The sequence below is a fragment of the Martes martes genome (genome assembly GCF_963455335.1).
Source record: "Martes martes genome assembly, chromosome: 9".
NCBI lineage: Eukaryota > Metazoa > Chordata > Mammalia > Carnivora > Mustelidae > Martes > Martes martes.
The window spans coordinates 58,172,574-58,186,713 of NC_137896.1; the positions used below are offsets into that span (position 1 = coordinate 58,172,574).

Consider the following 14,140-nt stretch of genomic DNA (forward strand, 5'->3'; position numbering starts at 1 on the left):
ATCAAAGAATGGGAGCTCAGTCCTTCATGCCAATACCCGGTGGCTGAAACAAGTGCAAGCCCGCACACGCACCTACACGATTCTGCAGGAGGTAACACGAGTGAGCATCGTGGAAGTCTTCCAACTTCTCTGTCAACAACTCTTTACAAAATCCCCAAACTGTCCAAAATAGTACCTTCTCTAAAAGACCAGTCCACCCTTCAGGAAAATAAAAAGATGACATCACAGTAGCAGCAGTAAGATACCTACCCCATAAGGCAGCGCACAAAATCTCGGAGTTAAATCTCTTCTTATATTTACGAATCTCCGGGGTGTCACTCTGTGGCCTAGTGTTGGTGGGGTTCACATTGACCACTGAGCCCTTCCGGGTAGGATCTTGCCTTATGGCTTCTGGTCTCATCCCATCACAGGAAAATCCCACTAGAACACAGTACATTTAAAATTATTTTCTTCACACACGAACACTGCACCTGCCTCCCTCCCCTGCTACACCTCAAGTGAATATTCATATGCTATAAACCAACTCTTTGTCAAAGAAAAGAAATTTGTAAGAAATGTATATGGAAAAAGGAAACCGACTATGCAGCTCATTGCAAGTAAGGCAATGCAAGCGGGATGGGTGTTTCTGTATCCGAGGTCTGTGCCTGCAAAGAACCACCAAGCCATGCCTAAGCCACCAGAAAGAGCGACACAAAGTGACCGAGTCCTGTTTGTCAGCTGCTTTCTTGCTGCTAGTTTACTTACCCACAGAAGTCACTGTTGTCCCACTAGATGGAGAAATCTGTAGTAATCTGGGGTCTATAAAAGGTGTAAAGGAGGAGGAAGATTTGTGTTTCTGGAGTGTGCTACTAGCGGACTGAGTCTGCAATGTAAATTTCAATTTTATTAATACAAATGACATTAAAAAGTTGAACATAAAACATTTCAATCCACTTCTGTACTGCATGGTTTCCCACTAGAAAGCCCTATCCCTCCTGCATCATTTCCCCCAAATGCTCTCAGGGGTGCCTCTGCATGTGCACAACACACCCCACCAACAGGCTGTTCAACCTGGAACCACCAAAAGAACTACATCTCCTTTCAGATATACTGCTCATCTGAGACAGGAGGCTGCCAGCTACCAACAAAATCTATACTTCGTGCTCCTAGCTTTTTTTTTTTTTTTAAATAATTATAATAAAAACTCCTAAAGGAGGTTTGAAATGTCTATCTCAGTTCATCAATTTCTGAATTTACTCTTCAGCCCAAAAAAGGCCAATTAACCTCTGTTGGAATACTGGCAAATCCTGACTTTGTATTACTCATTTTAACATGAGCCTCTTGCCAGAAAGCTACAGAAGCTTTGGCTACCACCATTTAGGTGCATCATCAGTAAACCCGTATCGAACAGGGGCTCATCAGTGAAAGGTGCAAATGACAAGATATGGCACATACTTTTGCTCTTTTAGGAGCACTAGTGTTTTGGTTAATAGTGTAATTTAAGACAAAAATAAAAAGCAAACACAAAGAAAGTGAAACAAATTGTTAAGTGGAAATGTAATGACAATTAAAAACAAAACAAACAGAAAAATAAACTTGCCAGTTTAGTGAGTTAAGGGTTATAGTAAATACTGTACATCAGAGCAAAATGGAGCCAAGTTTAAATATAAATATAAGGCGAAAAGTGAGTGTAGGTGGGATATATCACTGGAGAAAAAAGAACACTTCCGATCAAGTGCTTTTTAGTCCTGAAAACTTTCTCGCCCTCCACAGGCAGCTAAAAGTCGCCATGTCCTAGAGCCCGAGCCTGCCTAGGCTCCCAGGCTCTCTCCTTCCACTTGACATAGCTGTCTGCTGGCAAGCGTCCCACCCTGTCCTATGATCAATGGCCAATCCATCCGATGGCCAATCTTATGCAAGCCCACCTTAGAAGCAGTTGACTTGCCCCTACTCCTCAGGGGGAGAGGATTATTCTGATTCTTTCTCAAAAGGGAACCAAAATCAGAGTAGGTAGAGACAGCCTGGCAGTTAAATGTTTACATTAACAAGATTGGCTGAAGCTACGTGCCACTTTCAACCTCCTTCAACTGTTAGCCAAATGCATTTAAACCAAACCTCCCAAGAAATCAAACCACTTGTTTAATTTAGTACAGGGTGCTCAAGGTGGACTCTGTCACTGCATGGGGGAAATAATCTTGTTCCAAAGAGCAAAGCATCACCCACCTAGCACCCAGACTGAGCACCAACAGCCAAGCCTTCAAACGAGCACAGAGGATTTCCCGTTCAAAATTTTAAATTAAAAGCATGCTCAGACCTTTGCTCTTCTTAGCATCCTAATTTTCTAGAATTCCCTAAAAACCATTTGGCCTTTTCTGTGAATTTCAAGGAAAGAAGTCCTTTTAACAGGGTTGGTGAAAACAAATGATTAACCAACCAACAATCTCCCCCTATCAAAAACAAAAAGCCATCCAGCCCTGTTTGAAGGAGATTCCTGTAGAGGATAACAAGTGTGTCCAGGTAAGGCCAAGTCTGCTTAATCAAATTTTTTCTATATTTTACTTGTCAGTTAAAAAGAATGAAAAAGGCAGATTCCACAAACGACTACAAGAATTTCATGCCAAATACATAATGGATCCAAGAACACAGCAATCATTTTATTTAGACTTAAAAAAAATAAACTGAATAAAGAAAGCCATGCAACTACACTTATCTAGAGAAAAGGAAACAGTGAACTGGCAAGTTGAAGGGACATTGATCTAGGGTTACGGGGTTTGTATGCAGATCTGAAAGATGTTACTTAGGGTTGGGGAGAAGGGTAGGTGACAGAAGAAAGCGGGTGGGGAGGGAGGGGGTGAGGGGTGTGGGAAAGGTCTCCTCTGCAAACTAGCTACTAGGCAGTGCTGGTCGAACCCTAGGAAAGCAGCCAGCTGTGGTGCGAGACATACCTCATTAGTAGTGAGCTTGTCCTGGGGTGTCTGTGGGGACATGGTGGGTGTCGGCTGGCTGGAGGATGGGGAGGAAGAGGTGGAGGAAGTGGAGGAGGAATGGCTTTGCTGTAAGAGATCTGGCAAGAGGTGAATGCGACCGGCAAAGCCATTGCTCTCATGATGGCTGGCGCGCTTTTGGTCAACTGTACTCTGTAGAAAAAACAGGCACACTCGTCTCGCTCAAGCGCTGCTGAAATTCCCTATGACCCTACTGATAACTGCCTTAAAGGTGCTGTGTGACTTTTCAAACTCCGTTAAATAATCAAGGAAGGACCATAGGAAACTGGTCGGAATTGTTCACACTTAGTCGCCGAATGCAATTCAAAGTGCCTCATCTGGTGGCCACAGGACTGGAGCGTGACTGCCTAACCTGGGTTAGCTGCCACTCTAGCTGTTGTTAACAAAACCACTCGCCTTTCTTTTCCTTTAAAAATGTTCCTGTCTAAAGCTCTTGAGAGTACCCTATCACTTCTTTGAATCCTGGTCTTTTCCATGTTCTTCCCACTTTCCATCCAAATGCAATGCCATTGCATGAAACACACTCAGGAAAAGTCCAACACTAGAAAGGCGCCTGTTCTATGTCCTGGGAAGCGCACCACTTCTCTGTCTTCTAAGCTAAGAAATGAACAGACAGTTGTGAAGCTGAGCAATCCGAACCGAGCACATCGGGGTGGTACACATTTAATATTCAACAAGTGAGGAAACGAACGTTTTAGACACGCAAGAGAGACCTCCCAGCCCTTCTGCTCCAGAGGCCCTCCTATGACTGACGAGGCTCATCCGCTCTTCCACTGCGCCTGCCTAAGGGCTGCTCCTGTGACAGCACTGTGGACGCTCAGCTGGGAGCTCTTTGCAGAACCTCTGTGGCTGCTCTGCTCCAGACTGGGCTCTGCCTCCTCGCTCTGCGAGCCTGCTGAAGGGACTCCCTGTGGCTTTTCTACTACTCAGACACAGACTGTGAGAATCAGCGTGGTGCTCAAATGAGGGCTGCCGCAAAACATGCAGAGGAGCAGCGATGTGGGGTGGAAGACTGCTAGCTACCTTCTGGGCATGCAGCACATACCTGCCTCCCTAGCCCCCGACACTCTACCCTCTGGGTCTTGTTAACATGAAAACAGATGATGATGTAGAAACAGCATGAGTGAGTGAATGAGCAAGTGAGTTAATGACTACAGGAGAAGTTCTGCCTCTAACAACAGAGAGAAGACACAGGTACCTGGCGGACGATGAGAGTGCCCTCCTTGGATGGGGTCATGGCTGGCTCACTTTCTACATCGTCATGGACAATCATGGTTTTCACCGACTCTGTTTCACCATTGCTCAAATTCAGAGACGACCTATTGAGACAAAATTCAGAAATGAAGGGCTATCATCCCAGGAGCTGAGAACATCCTGTTTAGATTTTTCACCTTCCCAAAGGCCTAAGACGAGATCAGGCTACAGGGAGAGTTTCCTCCAAGAAAACAAATGCTTAGTTCTTCCCCTTCGACAAAGGCTTTCTGTCAGTATAGTCTGCTTTTGAACAAAAATATCTAGAGTGAATTCTCATGGTTAACGTGGTCCAACCAAACTGAAACTTCCCTTTTGTCATACCCTCAAATTAAAAGGAAAAAAAATAAAACACACATTGGGGTACTGGGGAGAAGCACTGACACACACGTGCACACAGACAAAGAGAAGGGGGAAGAACACAAAGGCTGCCTGCTGCTGAAGCCCAGAGAACTCAACGGTTAAGTGTTCATACAGTCAGGATAGGTTTAGAAAGAACTGCTTCTAAATGGGAAGAAAGTTCAGTGGAGACGCTCTCAGCCTCTCTAAAATACACCAAGGACTGACGCTGCTCTGGTGTCCTCTGGTCCAGAGGTGGCTTCCTCCGCCCCTTCTTGTTCTACATCATCGTCTTCCTCATCTGTCGTTCCTGACTCCTCACTGGATGAGGAGTAGTCTGTCACTTTGTGTGGTGGTCGCACATCTTCCACTGCTCGAAGCTCTTTGGCCAGTGCAGTCAAATCCTAACGCATAGGACAGAAAAGACAGTAAGGCAAAGAGGTGTGTGCCAGGGGCAGTGGGAAGAAAACAGCAAATTATAAGACAATCTTCATTTTAATTATTGATAAAATAGCCACGGCATCCATTTTGTAAAACTATTCCGTATTTACTAGTATCACAGGAAGGTGAGCTCTTAAAGCTTTTGATAGAAAAGACTAAAAAATGTAAAAAGATAAGGGGAAAAATGAAAAGCAAAAAATGTTGTACCATCTCACAACAATAAAAAACATAATCTGCTTATGATAGGCTAATAGTGCTTTTTAAAAACCCTAACATAAAATTCTAGATCAAGAATTGTTGTGAAGGAAAATCCTTGGAGGTCTGCCTATTTAACAAAGTCTTCTTTCAAAGAGATTATCCACGAAGCAAGATACTAGTTAAATTGGGCTGACTGAAAGTTTTTCGTCGGTGAACTTGTTATTTTTAATTCCACCTTTTAACAATTTCCAACCTACGAAAAGTGAAAAAGTGAGTATACTATTCATATCTGGCTTCACGGAGTGTTAACAACTTGCCACGTTCCTAAGAAGGTCCATGACACAGGAAGTGAAAAAGTGGACGCAGCACATGCTGCTGTGGGCAGGAGGTAAGGCACTTCTCCCTGGCACCACCTGACCCATGTTTTCCTGCAACACTGCCAACAAATACAAACAGGAGACAGAAAGGAAATCTATTTTAAAAGACATTATTCGAAAGTAGCTTAATTTCCCATGATTCTTCCATATGAGATATTTTAACACTCAATTTACCTACATATAATTTTCCATTGTCATTATTATGTATACTCTATGCTTTCATGCAGAAGTCCAAGGTTTCTACCTGGGAATCACATATTTGAAAGTAATGACTTTTTTTTTTTTAAGCAAGCTATGTAGTCATTTTTCCTTTTTCTTTTTAGCAGTTCCAAAGGAGTTTCGTTCTCCATAGTTAAGAATACGCTGCTCTTCTTTGTGGTTGAGCCTCTGAAATAACAGTGTATCAGACCTTAAGTGTTACTATTTCATGATTACAACTGTGGCTTTTTAGGAAGTTATTTTTAGAAGTTCTACGTAGTAATAATAAATATATGCAACAAATTCTATGTTAAAAAAGATAAAGCAGAAGGCTAGAACTTTTGAGTTCTAGAAAAGCAAAAGGCAAGTTGAAGGAGGAAAAGAAATACAGATGGACTACAAGCTAAGCTTAAGAGGCAGTTGGAATGGTGCTCTGCTGTGGCATTTTCCAGAGATGGGGCTTACCACTTCGCCCTTGAGTGCAGGAGCAGTTTCATTGAGCCGGAGAAGCCATCAGTGATGAAGAACGCACAGCACAAGGAAGCATGGGAGAAAGAAGGGGAGTGAGGGGAAGGACAGGAATCAATTCAAGCAGAAAATCATAATTCCAAAAGGCTTTCAATCCACAGTGGGCACAGTTACATGGTCAGTTAACGCATCAAGGATTAAAGGCCAACTATGAGGAAGTCACAACTGTCACGCCCAGTACCAAAAGGCAGAATCTAAATAATAGGTGAGTTGAAAAAGAAGATGATATAAAAAAAATTTACTCTAAAAACCAGTTTTGTAAATGTCCAACTCATCAAGAATACAAGGTTAATGTTGAACAAAGAGATAAAAATGGTTTTTTTTCTTTTGTACTTAAAAAAAAAAAATGACTAAAGCAGTGAGGCAGGGTATGCACAAATGTGTCCGAGGACACGGCATTCCCTCCAATTCCTCAAATCTGAGCGGGGCAGGAGAGGGGGGAAACCCTACAGAAAGGACTGCGGGCCTCTCGACTATGTATTTTTAATAAAAAGACCTCACTTAAGCTTAGAATAAGTAAACTGATTTTGTAAAATTCTTACAGCGGGCTTGAGAGGTCTGAAAACTTCTTTCTTTTCTTCAGGTTTTTTCACTGCATTTTCTAGGCGCTGAGATGGAGAGCCTTCAGATTTGGACGATGCTATGAAATTCAAGAAAGACAAAAAGGGCAGAAACAGATAAACGCAGAGAAGTATGTCACAAATCTGACCTAGCCCACCTAGCCTTTGTTTCTCTCCTGTTCTCTTCTGCCCACTTCTGGTAGCCCCGCTCAAGGCAGGTCTCCACAAACAGACCTGACTCTGCTTAACATGTTTTCACAATACCTTGTTACACTATGTCAATAATATAAAAGAGGGAATTTTCATTAGCTTATTATTTTGAGGATGAAAATAACTAATAATGATGACAGCATTAATGGGAATCTATACTGAAAGAAGTGGGTTCAAATCTAGCTCAGACATTTAGCTAATCTTATTGGACAAGTTACTTCACTAAATCGCAGTTGCTTTAATTTGTAAAATGGAGACACAATACATCTCTCTCTCTGTCTCTCTCATGGAGTTCTTTTAAGGATTAAATGAGATAATGCATATAATGTGCTCACAGTGCTAGGCATGTGTGAGCTCTCAAAAGTGAACAAGTGAACTCTATATTATTAAAATTATGGTTATCATTAGCAACCTGCACTGAAACACTGTTTTGTGATACGCAGCTGTGAAAAAAACCACAGGCCTTTATACAGGATTAAAAAGGATCTCCAATATACTGATCATATAGCCCAATATCATTAATGGGGTAAGGGAAAAGCGAAGGTATCCTACATCTCACTCTGAAGCGCTCCCCAGAGCCGCTCTGAGACCCCGGATGGGACCCAGGCTGGGATCCTGAGTTGCTGGACCCCGAGGAGCTGCCACTGCCAGGCCTAGGCACCAGCTTCTCCACTCTCTCCCACAGCAGCCTGGGCTCAATACTGCTGTTAGAAAAGAAGAGAGAACAGCTAGTGCATTATCCCAAGATGTAGAATCAAATTATAAACAGATGCATGATGTGTCCAGCAATGTCTCTGCAATGTAGGTATAATGAGAAAAAAAATGGCCTACAAACAGCATTCAACATTAAATTCATCAAAAGTTACAATGACATCATTCATGGATTTTACTCAGATATCCTTTTTCAAATTGTAGTTGACACACAGTGTTACATTAGTTTTGGGTCTATGAAATATCTCAGATAAGCTTAAATCAAAAATGTTAAATAACAGACTACCATTAGCCAGACCCCAAATCTTTTTAACACCTGACAAGAAATGCTACTGTTCAGTCTAAAAATGTTACTATTCCTGTCACAGCTATAAACTCAGTTTCTTAATATTAAAAATTCCACTTATATAATCACACATAAATTATGCTGTTTCTAGGCTGTTGCTCTCACTGTCAATCAATGCCTTTAAGAACCAACACTTACTCAGCATACTCCTTTGTATGAACCCAGTTATTAAGGGGCTATGATGCTCCCCGACCGTGGATGCACCCAGAGCACAAGTTTGTTAGATCACAATTAATACACAGACTCAGTCAGTCATAGGAGAACCCCACAGTGTACCCTGATCATTTAAGGACTAAGAAGGCTCTCTGCAGCTTCTGGTCTGTCATCCATCTTTGTGTTCCGATTATATCAAGGCTCCATGTACAAAAGGCTAATTTCAGAGGTTCGGTGATGATTAAGTACAAAACAGTCAACATAGTGTTCCTTCTTTCCCCTAGGGTGGTACTGGCCAATGGAAATCACTTGATAGGATGAAAATGTTCAATCGCTGACTGGTAATAACATGGTAGCCATGCCTGCGCTTGGCTACTGAGCACATGAAATGTGACTAGTGTAGCTAAGGAAATTAACTTTTAAATTTTGCTGAATTTTAATTAAGCTAAATTCAAATTTAATATAGCTAAGGAAATTTAAATTTTATTGAATTTTAATTAAGTTAAATTCAAATTTAAGTAGTTTCATGTGGCTAACAGCTACTGGATAGTACACAGATCTACAACCTAAAAATATTATTTGGTTAATTCACTAGTTTATTAGAGACTGTAAGTCAACCACTGACTTTCCTTTAGTAGCCTGTTTGTGTTTTCTGTACCAGTCCCGAGCACTTGGGACATCCTTTAGATGACAAGCTTCCTCAGGTTCCAATTCTCTTAATCTCTCCCTTGCCTTTCCTGCCGTTTAATCCACTTGCTCTTACAGAGCCAGGGAGTTTTCATTTTAAAAGTGCTAAAATACACAAATGGATTCAAACTCTCTTTTTACTAGAGACCAGTTTGCTGTTATTCACGATAATGGATTTTCTGGCAGTTTTTCTTTTATAAAGTGACCATCTCTTTACCTCAGACATTCCATGTTTACGAACATTTTTATGAAAATGAACATGATATAATATGCTGTGCAGTAAACCTGTTCTTAAGCTTCCCTCTTCTCTTACCTGGTGGAGTTTCTTTGACCGGCTTGGCTATTTTGCTGTCCACTGCCTTGCAGTGGGGAATCCCGACGGGACAGAACAGGGGAACGAGACGTTGTCCTCACAGGAACCTTTGGGTAGAAAAACACAGCAATTAAATTATTGAAAATATGAGAAGAAAAAAGATTTTCCTACCAAAACATATTTTTAGAACATTCCTACTTATGTGAGCCTTACTATCACTATCCCCGCCATCCCTGATTCTTCTCTGCCCTCCACTGATATAATACAATAGAGAAAATTTAGTCAAAGGCATCAAAGGAGCCAGGACAAACAGCCTTTCTATGCTTCTGTAACATTCAAATGATGTTTGGACTGAAGCTTTGTGGCAGGGGACATACAAAAGCATTTTGCTGAGATAATGTGAGAATCAGGAAAATAAGCTCAAAGAAATCAAACAATGGTCTACAAATGGATCAGTAGGAAACAAAGACTGGTAGGAAGCAAGAAAATATTCAGAGGAAGCAAATTCCAAGTGGAGGGAAAATAAACGAAATGAAAATGTGCCTTTTGTTTAATTTTACCACATTAAATAATTACCAAAACAAAACACAAAAAATTTTAAAGAAAACCAAAAATCCCTCAATTTTAAAAAGAAAAAAAAATTTTTTTTGGAATTTTCAATGCAAAATTTTCCTTAAAAGAACCTTTTCTGAAAATTTTGATATTCATTAATATTGCAAAATAATTTGTAGCTTTTGTATAAATGCTTAAGACAACCGCCAAAATATATTTTGATTCTTTTTATTCTAGGAGTATATTCTTTATAGACTTACTCATATATTATTCTGTTACTTTGTGTTTAAGTATAGAGTTAACAACCACCATAAAAAAGCTAACTGGCTGTTGACTGAATATAACTGCATAACTATGGAACTTTTCCCACTGTAAAAAGTTCCTTTGAAGTTTCATTGCCCCTTCATTCTGGTGAAGTCACCATACCCTTAGTTAAAATAAATAATTTTTAAAAAAAAATAACAAAAAGGAAAAAAGCAGCACACATCTGTCTTTCTGCTTCTTACCCTTGGAGGCACCTCGTCACTGTCTGATCTAGACCAAGCCTTTTGGGTGGGGTCAGGTACCTCCGACTTAGAGTCAGAACTCTGACTTAGCACCTCACTGCGGGAAGGTGGACATGGGTCCTGAGAGCGAAGATGGTGGTGTGCAAATTTGGGAGGAGAAGGGTCACTGAAGGAATGGGATCGCGAGACAGGGGAAACATTGTTCTTGAGAGATGCCAGGTGGGACCACTGTACCTTACAAGAAAACAAAACACAAAACATTCAATGCGTTCCGCATAAAACGCTTTTCCGGTCAATACCAAATCCAAACCAAGAAGCGGGGGAAGGCAAACAGGGGCAATACAGTCCTAGGTAAGCCAAGCAGTAGAACAGTTATACTTCTAAGTGAAGAAACAGTCTGAGGAACACAATATATAGAAAAAAGCAAATGTACATTTATAAAGAAAACTCTTAATATCCAGACTAACATTACAGATAGCAGTAAACCTGAAGATTAATGAAACAAAACAAAACAAAGCAAAAAAACCCCTCGTAGATCTCTGATCCTAAAAGGGAGGACAACGTGCTCCATGCACATCCATGTCAAAGCAGAGTTGACAGGCAGAGAGAGAGAGAGAGAGAGAAGGACGAAAGTAAAATCACAAGACAGACACTGCCATTCATGCAGACCTAGCTATCCATTCTTATGGCACCTGGCAGCATAAGGTTTCACACCAAATAACCAGAGAACAACACATTTCATGAGCAAAGACAAACCCCTTGTATGTTGGCAGACTACAGTAATACAACTTAAAAACAGCCAACTTTTCAAATACACCCTCAATTTTGCTGCTTTCTTCTCCCAAGTCCTAAATAAAACACTCAAACCTTAGAAATCTCTATACATGTTCACAGTAGTTATGAATAAAGAAATTTTGGTTTCTCTGGAATATTCAATACTATCATTCCCTCTCCTTACTGCTACTGGACTATATGCCTTCTACTTGACAACTGAAAAAACAGGACAACTACTTGTCACCTGAGTTAATCTGGTTGCTTATTCAATTGATAAAGCAATCTCTGAAATAGTCTGTATCTTCTTTATTGCATTTTGTTATTTTAAAGTAAGTGTTAGAGATTGCAATTTACAAAATTCTAGCTATGTTACCATTATATCAACATATTTAATGAAAACTAAAAATACCAAACCACAACTGGTTCTACCTTTCCAAATGCAAGATTCAGAGTAAGTCCCAGGTCATGATTTCTATTGCTTCTGGGAGAGTCACAAATTCTACTTATTGGTAGAATAATCTCAGAATGGAATAATCTCGGATCGCTAAAGTGCTTAAAATTTTCAGGGGGAAAAATGTGAAACTGAAAGTATTATCTGTAACTATAATAAAAAATGGGCTTCAAAATAAGAATCCTAGTCTCCTCAAAGAATGTTTTTTTAAGTAGAGGTTTCAGCCCAAAGCAGCTTTCGGTAGAAGGAGGAAAAGGGAGACAGACTATCTCTAGGCACTACATTAGTTAATTAATATAAAAGTAGCCTACATAATTTGGGAATTCCTATTTTTCAACCTGTTCATGGCCAAACAGATAAAAATTTCTATCTGCGGTAACTTTGACTTGCAGAATAAAGATCTCAGTCCTGGACCCTTCTTACAAGTGCTGTCAAACCTAGTCTGCCAGTCTCTCTTCCCTCTCCTCTGTGTCACTTTCCTCGCTCTCTGGCTTGTGGGCTAGCTCTTTTGCAAATCAAGAAACTGCTGACCCCATATAAATATCTCCCTGCCCCTCAAAGCCCCCCACCCCCATAAACATGCCCTTTTCTTAGGTCTGGTTCTTTTTCCCCCCCTTTTTTAACAACTCCTCCACACTGGGATTATTTATCTTAAAGCATGTTCAAATCCTCACTTGGATTAGTTTTTCAGAACACCACAGCTACTTCTATCACAAGAATATGAACTTTTATCCCCTAACATTTGCAAACATCAGTAACTGGTAAACTCAGGCTTAAGAACTTGTTCCCAATACTCTGGATCACACAGCTTCAAGGAGCAAAATATCTGAAAGTCACTTATTTTCAGTAAGAAAATGGCAATCCGTGTTTTAAGGATCTTTCAGATTCAACAGCCCCACTGTTGCCTTCCTTCTCTGGACAGTACAGGATGCTCTCTTTTAACCACACAGTACTCAGCCCAGGGGGTTCTCCCTCACCTAAACTACGCAGAATGCTGTGGCTAACCCAATGAGAGGTCATGACCTTTACCCTGACCTACTTCAGGGAAATGTACACTTAATCTATTAGAGCATATCTTCTTTTGGATCTTGAACCTTTTGAGAATCTAATAAAAGGCCCTCTTCCCAGAAAAATATGCACAGTTGGATAAAACCAAGAAATTCTACATGTAATTTCAGGGCAGACACTGGTTTTCTAAAGCTCACTCATGGAACTGGCCAGGAGCCAAGGACCAAAGCTTATGATTCTCCCTCTATGTACTTATGGTACTAATATTCTAAAACCTAAACTGGAAAATTTTTGTATTAGAGAAAGGAGGCACTTGTTTATGAACATCTGAGCTAGGGAAGACAAAAAGATTAAAAGAAGAAATCACTGAATCTAGATACTCTTAGTAAGAACAACAAAAATCTTAAAACAAACCAAAAAAAATCCTTCTTTTCTCTATCAACTGAGGGTATTTTGCCTGTACATTAATCAAAAATCACTTCTGCTCATCTCTTTTCTTTCTAAATGTGGTAACAAACCAAACTGTAAACATTACAAGCAGGCCCATGGCTTAGTGAGCTATGGTGTGAGTCTCCTTGGCCCACAGCCACCTGGCTGTTGCTACCTGTGGCTCAGCTGGTCTCTGCAGGGCAGGATGCACAGACTCGGAGTTGCCATTGGAAAAAGACTCTGATCTGGAAGGCACTGGTGGCTCCAATACTCTGCCTGTCTGCTTAGACTGGGCTTCAGGGGAGCTGTGGTTAGTTTTCCTAAATCTATCTTCCACCTGCATCAGAGAATTAGAAGACATAACTCAGTGTTAGTAGGGAAAAGCAGAGATCCAAAGAAAGCCTGAAAGTGGAAGGATCCTAGAAAGAATTTTTCTGTTTTCTCCAAGACAGGGGTGGCTTAAAAAGAGAGGGGACAAATAAAATGGGGCTAAAATTTGATTTGAGATAAAGAAATACTTATGAAAATAAAAATTAAGCTTTTAAAGCCTCCTGGCCAAGAATTCTTAGATTGTACATGATGACAAACTAGGAAAAAGAAAAAAAACAAACTAATGTCACAACCAACTTAACCAACAGATTAAAAGATTATCATCAGGAAGTCAAAGCACATTTCATCCTACCAAAAATAAAGGCATTCCAGAATAGGCAGAACACTTGTTTCTAGATGCTACTCTCTGTGAGGGTGAGACATGGTAGAAGGATGCCACCTATAGGCCAGGTTTAAACACACTCTAGAAGCTGCCCAGTTCCCTGTATTCCTAGTATTCCAGAACAGTTACTGCTTCGCCACATCCTTACCGTGAGGCTCTGGGTGCCCAAATGTGTCAATTCAGTAACAAATCACAGTCTTTGAAAAGTTAGTAAACTGGGCTACAGGGCTACTGGGCTACACTTTATTTTCATTGTGGTTTCCACCATTCCCTTTGTTTACATTCTAAGTATGATTCTGCCATACAATCTTTTCTCCTTTTGGTGTCTAATTCATCAGTGATTTATTAACAGAGGCATTCTAGTCGTCTATAGAAAAAACACTAAGCAGATAAGAGACCTTGGGCAAGTGTC

At 40.6% G+C, this 14,140-nt stretch overlaps 1 protein-coding gene across 32 annotated transcripts in view; it reads right to left on the reverse strand.

The window, feature by feature from the left end:
• MAP4K4 (mitogen-activated protein kinase kinase kinase kinase 4) overlaps positions 1-14,140 on the reverse strand; it is a 192,504-nt gene that overhangs the window by 23,031 nt on the left and 155,333 nt on the right. For 4 of the 32 annotated variants that reach the window (XM_080814776.1, XM_080814775.1, XM_080814802.1 and 1 more), the window contains exons 16-24: positions 13,192-13,353; positions 9,297-9,403; positions 7,639-7,790; positions 6,859-6,956; positions 4,803-4,978; positions 4,183-4,303; positions 2,925-3,116; positions 745-862; positions 250-420 (exon numbers count right to left, since the gene is read on the reverse strand). In XM_080814776.1, coding sequence (XP_080670902.1) covers positions 250-420; positions 745-862; positions 2,925-3,116; positions 4,183-4,303; positions 4,803-4,978; positions 6,859-6,956; positions 7,639-7,790; positions 9,297-9,403; positions 13,192-13,353 — 1,297 coding nt within the window. Of the gene's footprint in view, positions 1-249; positions 421-744; positions 863-2,924; positions 3,117-4,182; positions 4,304-4,802; positions 4,979-6,858; positions 6,957-7,638; positions 7,791-9,296; positions 9,404-10,354; positions 10,589-13,191; positions 13,354-14,140 lie in introns of all 32 variants that reach the window. The other 28 variants (XM_080814787.1, XM_080814786.1, XM_080814779.1 and 25 more) reach the window with 14 other exon arrangements.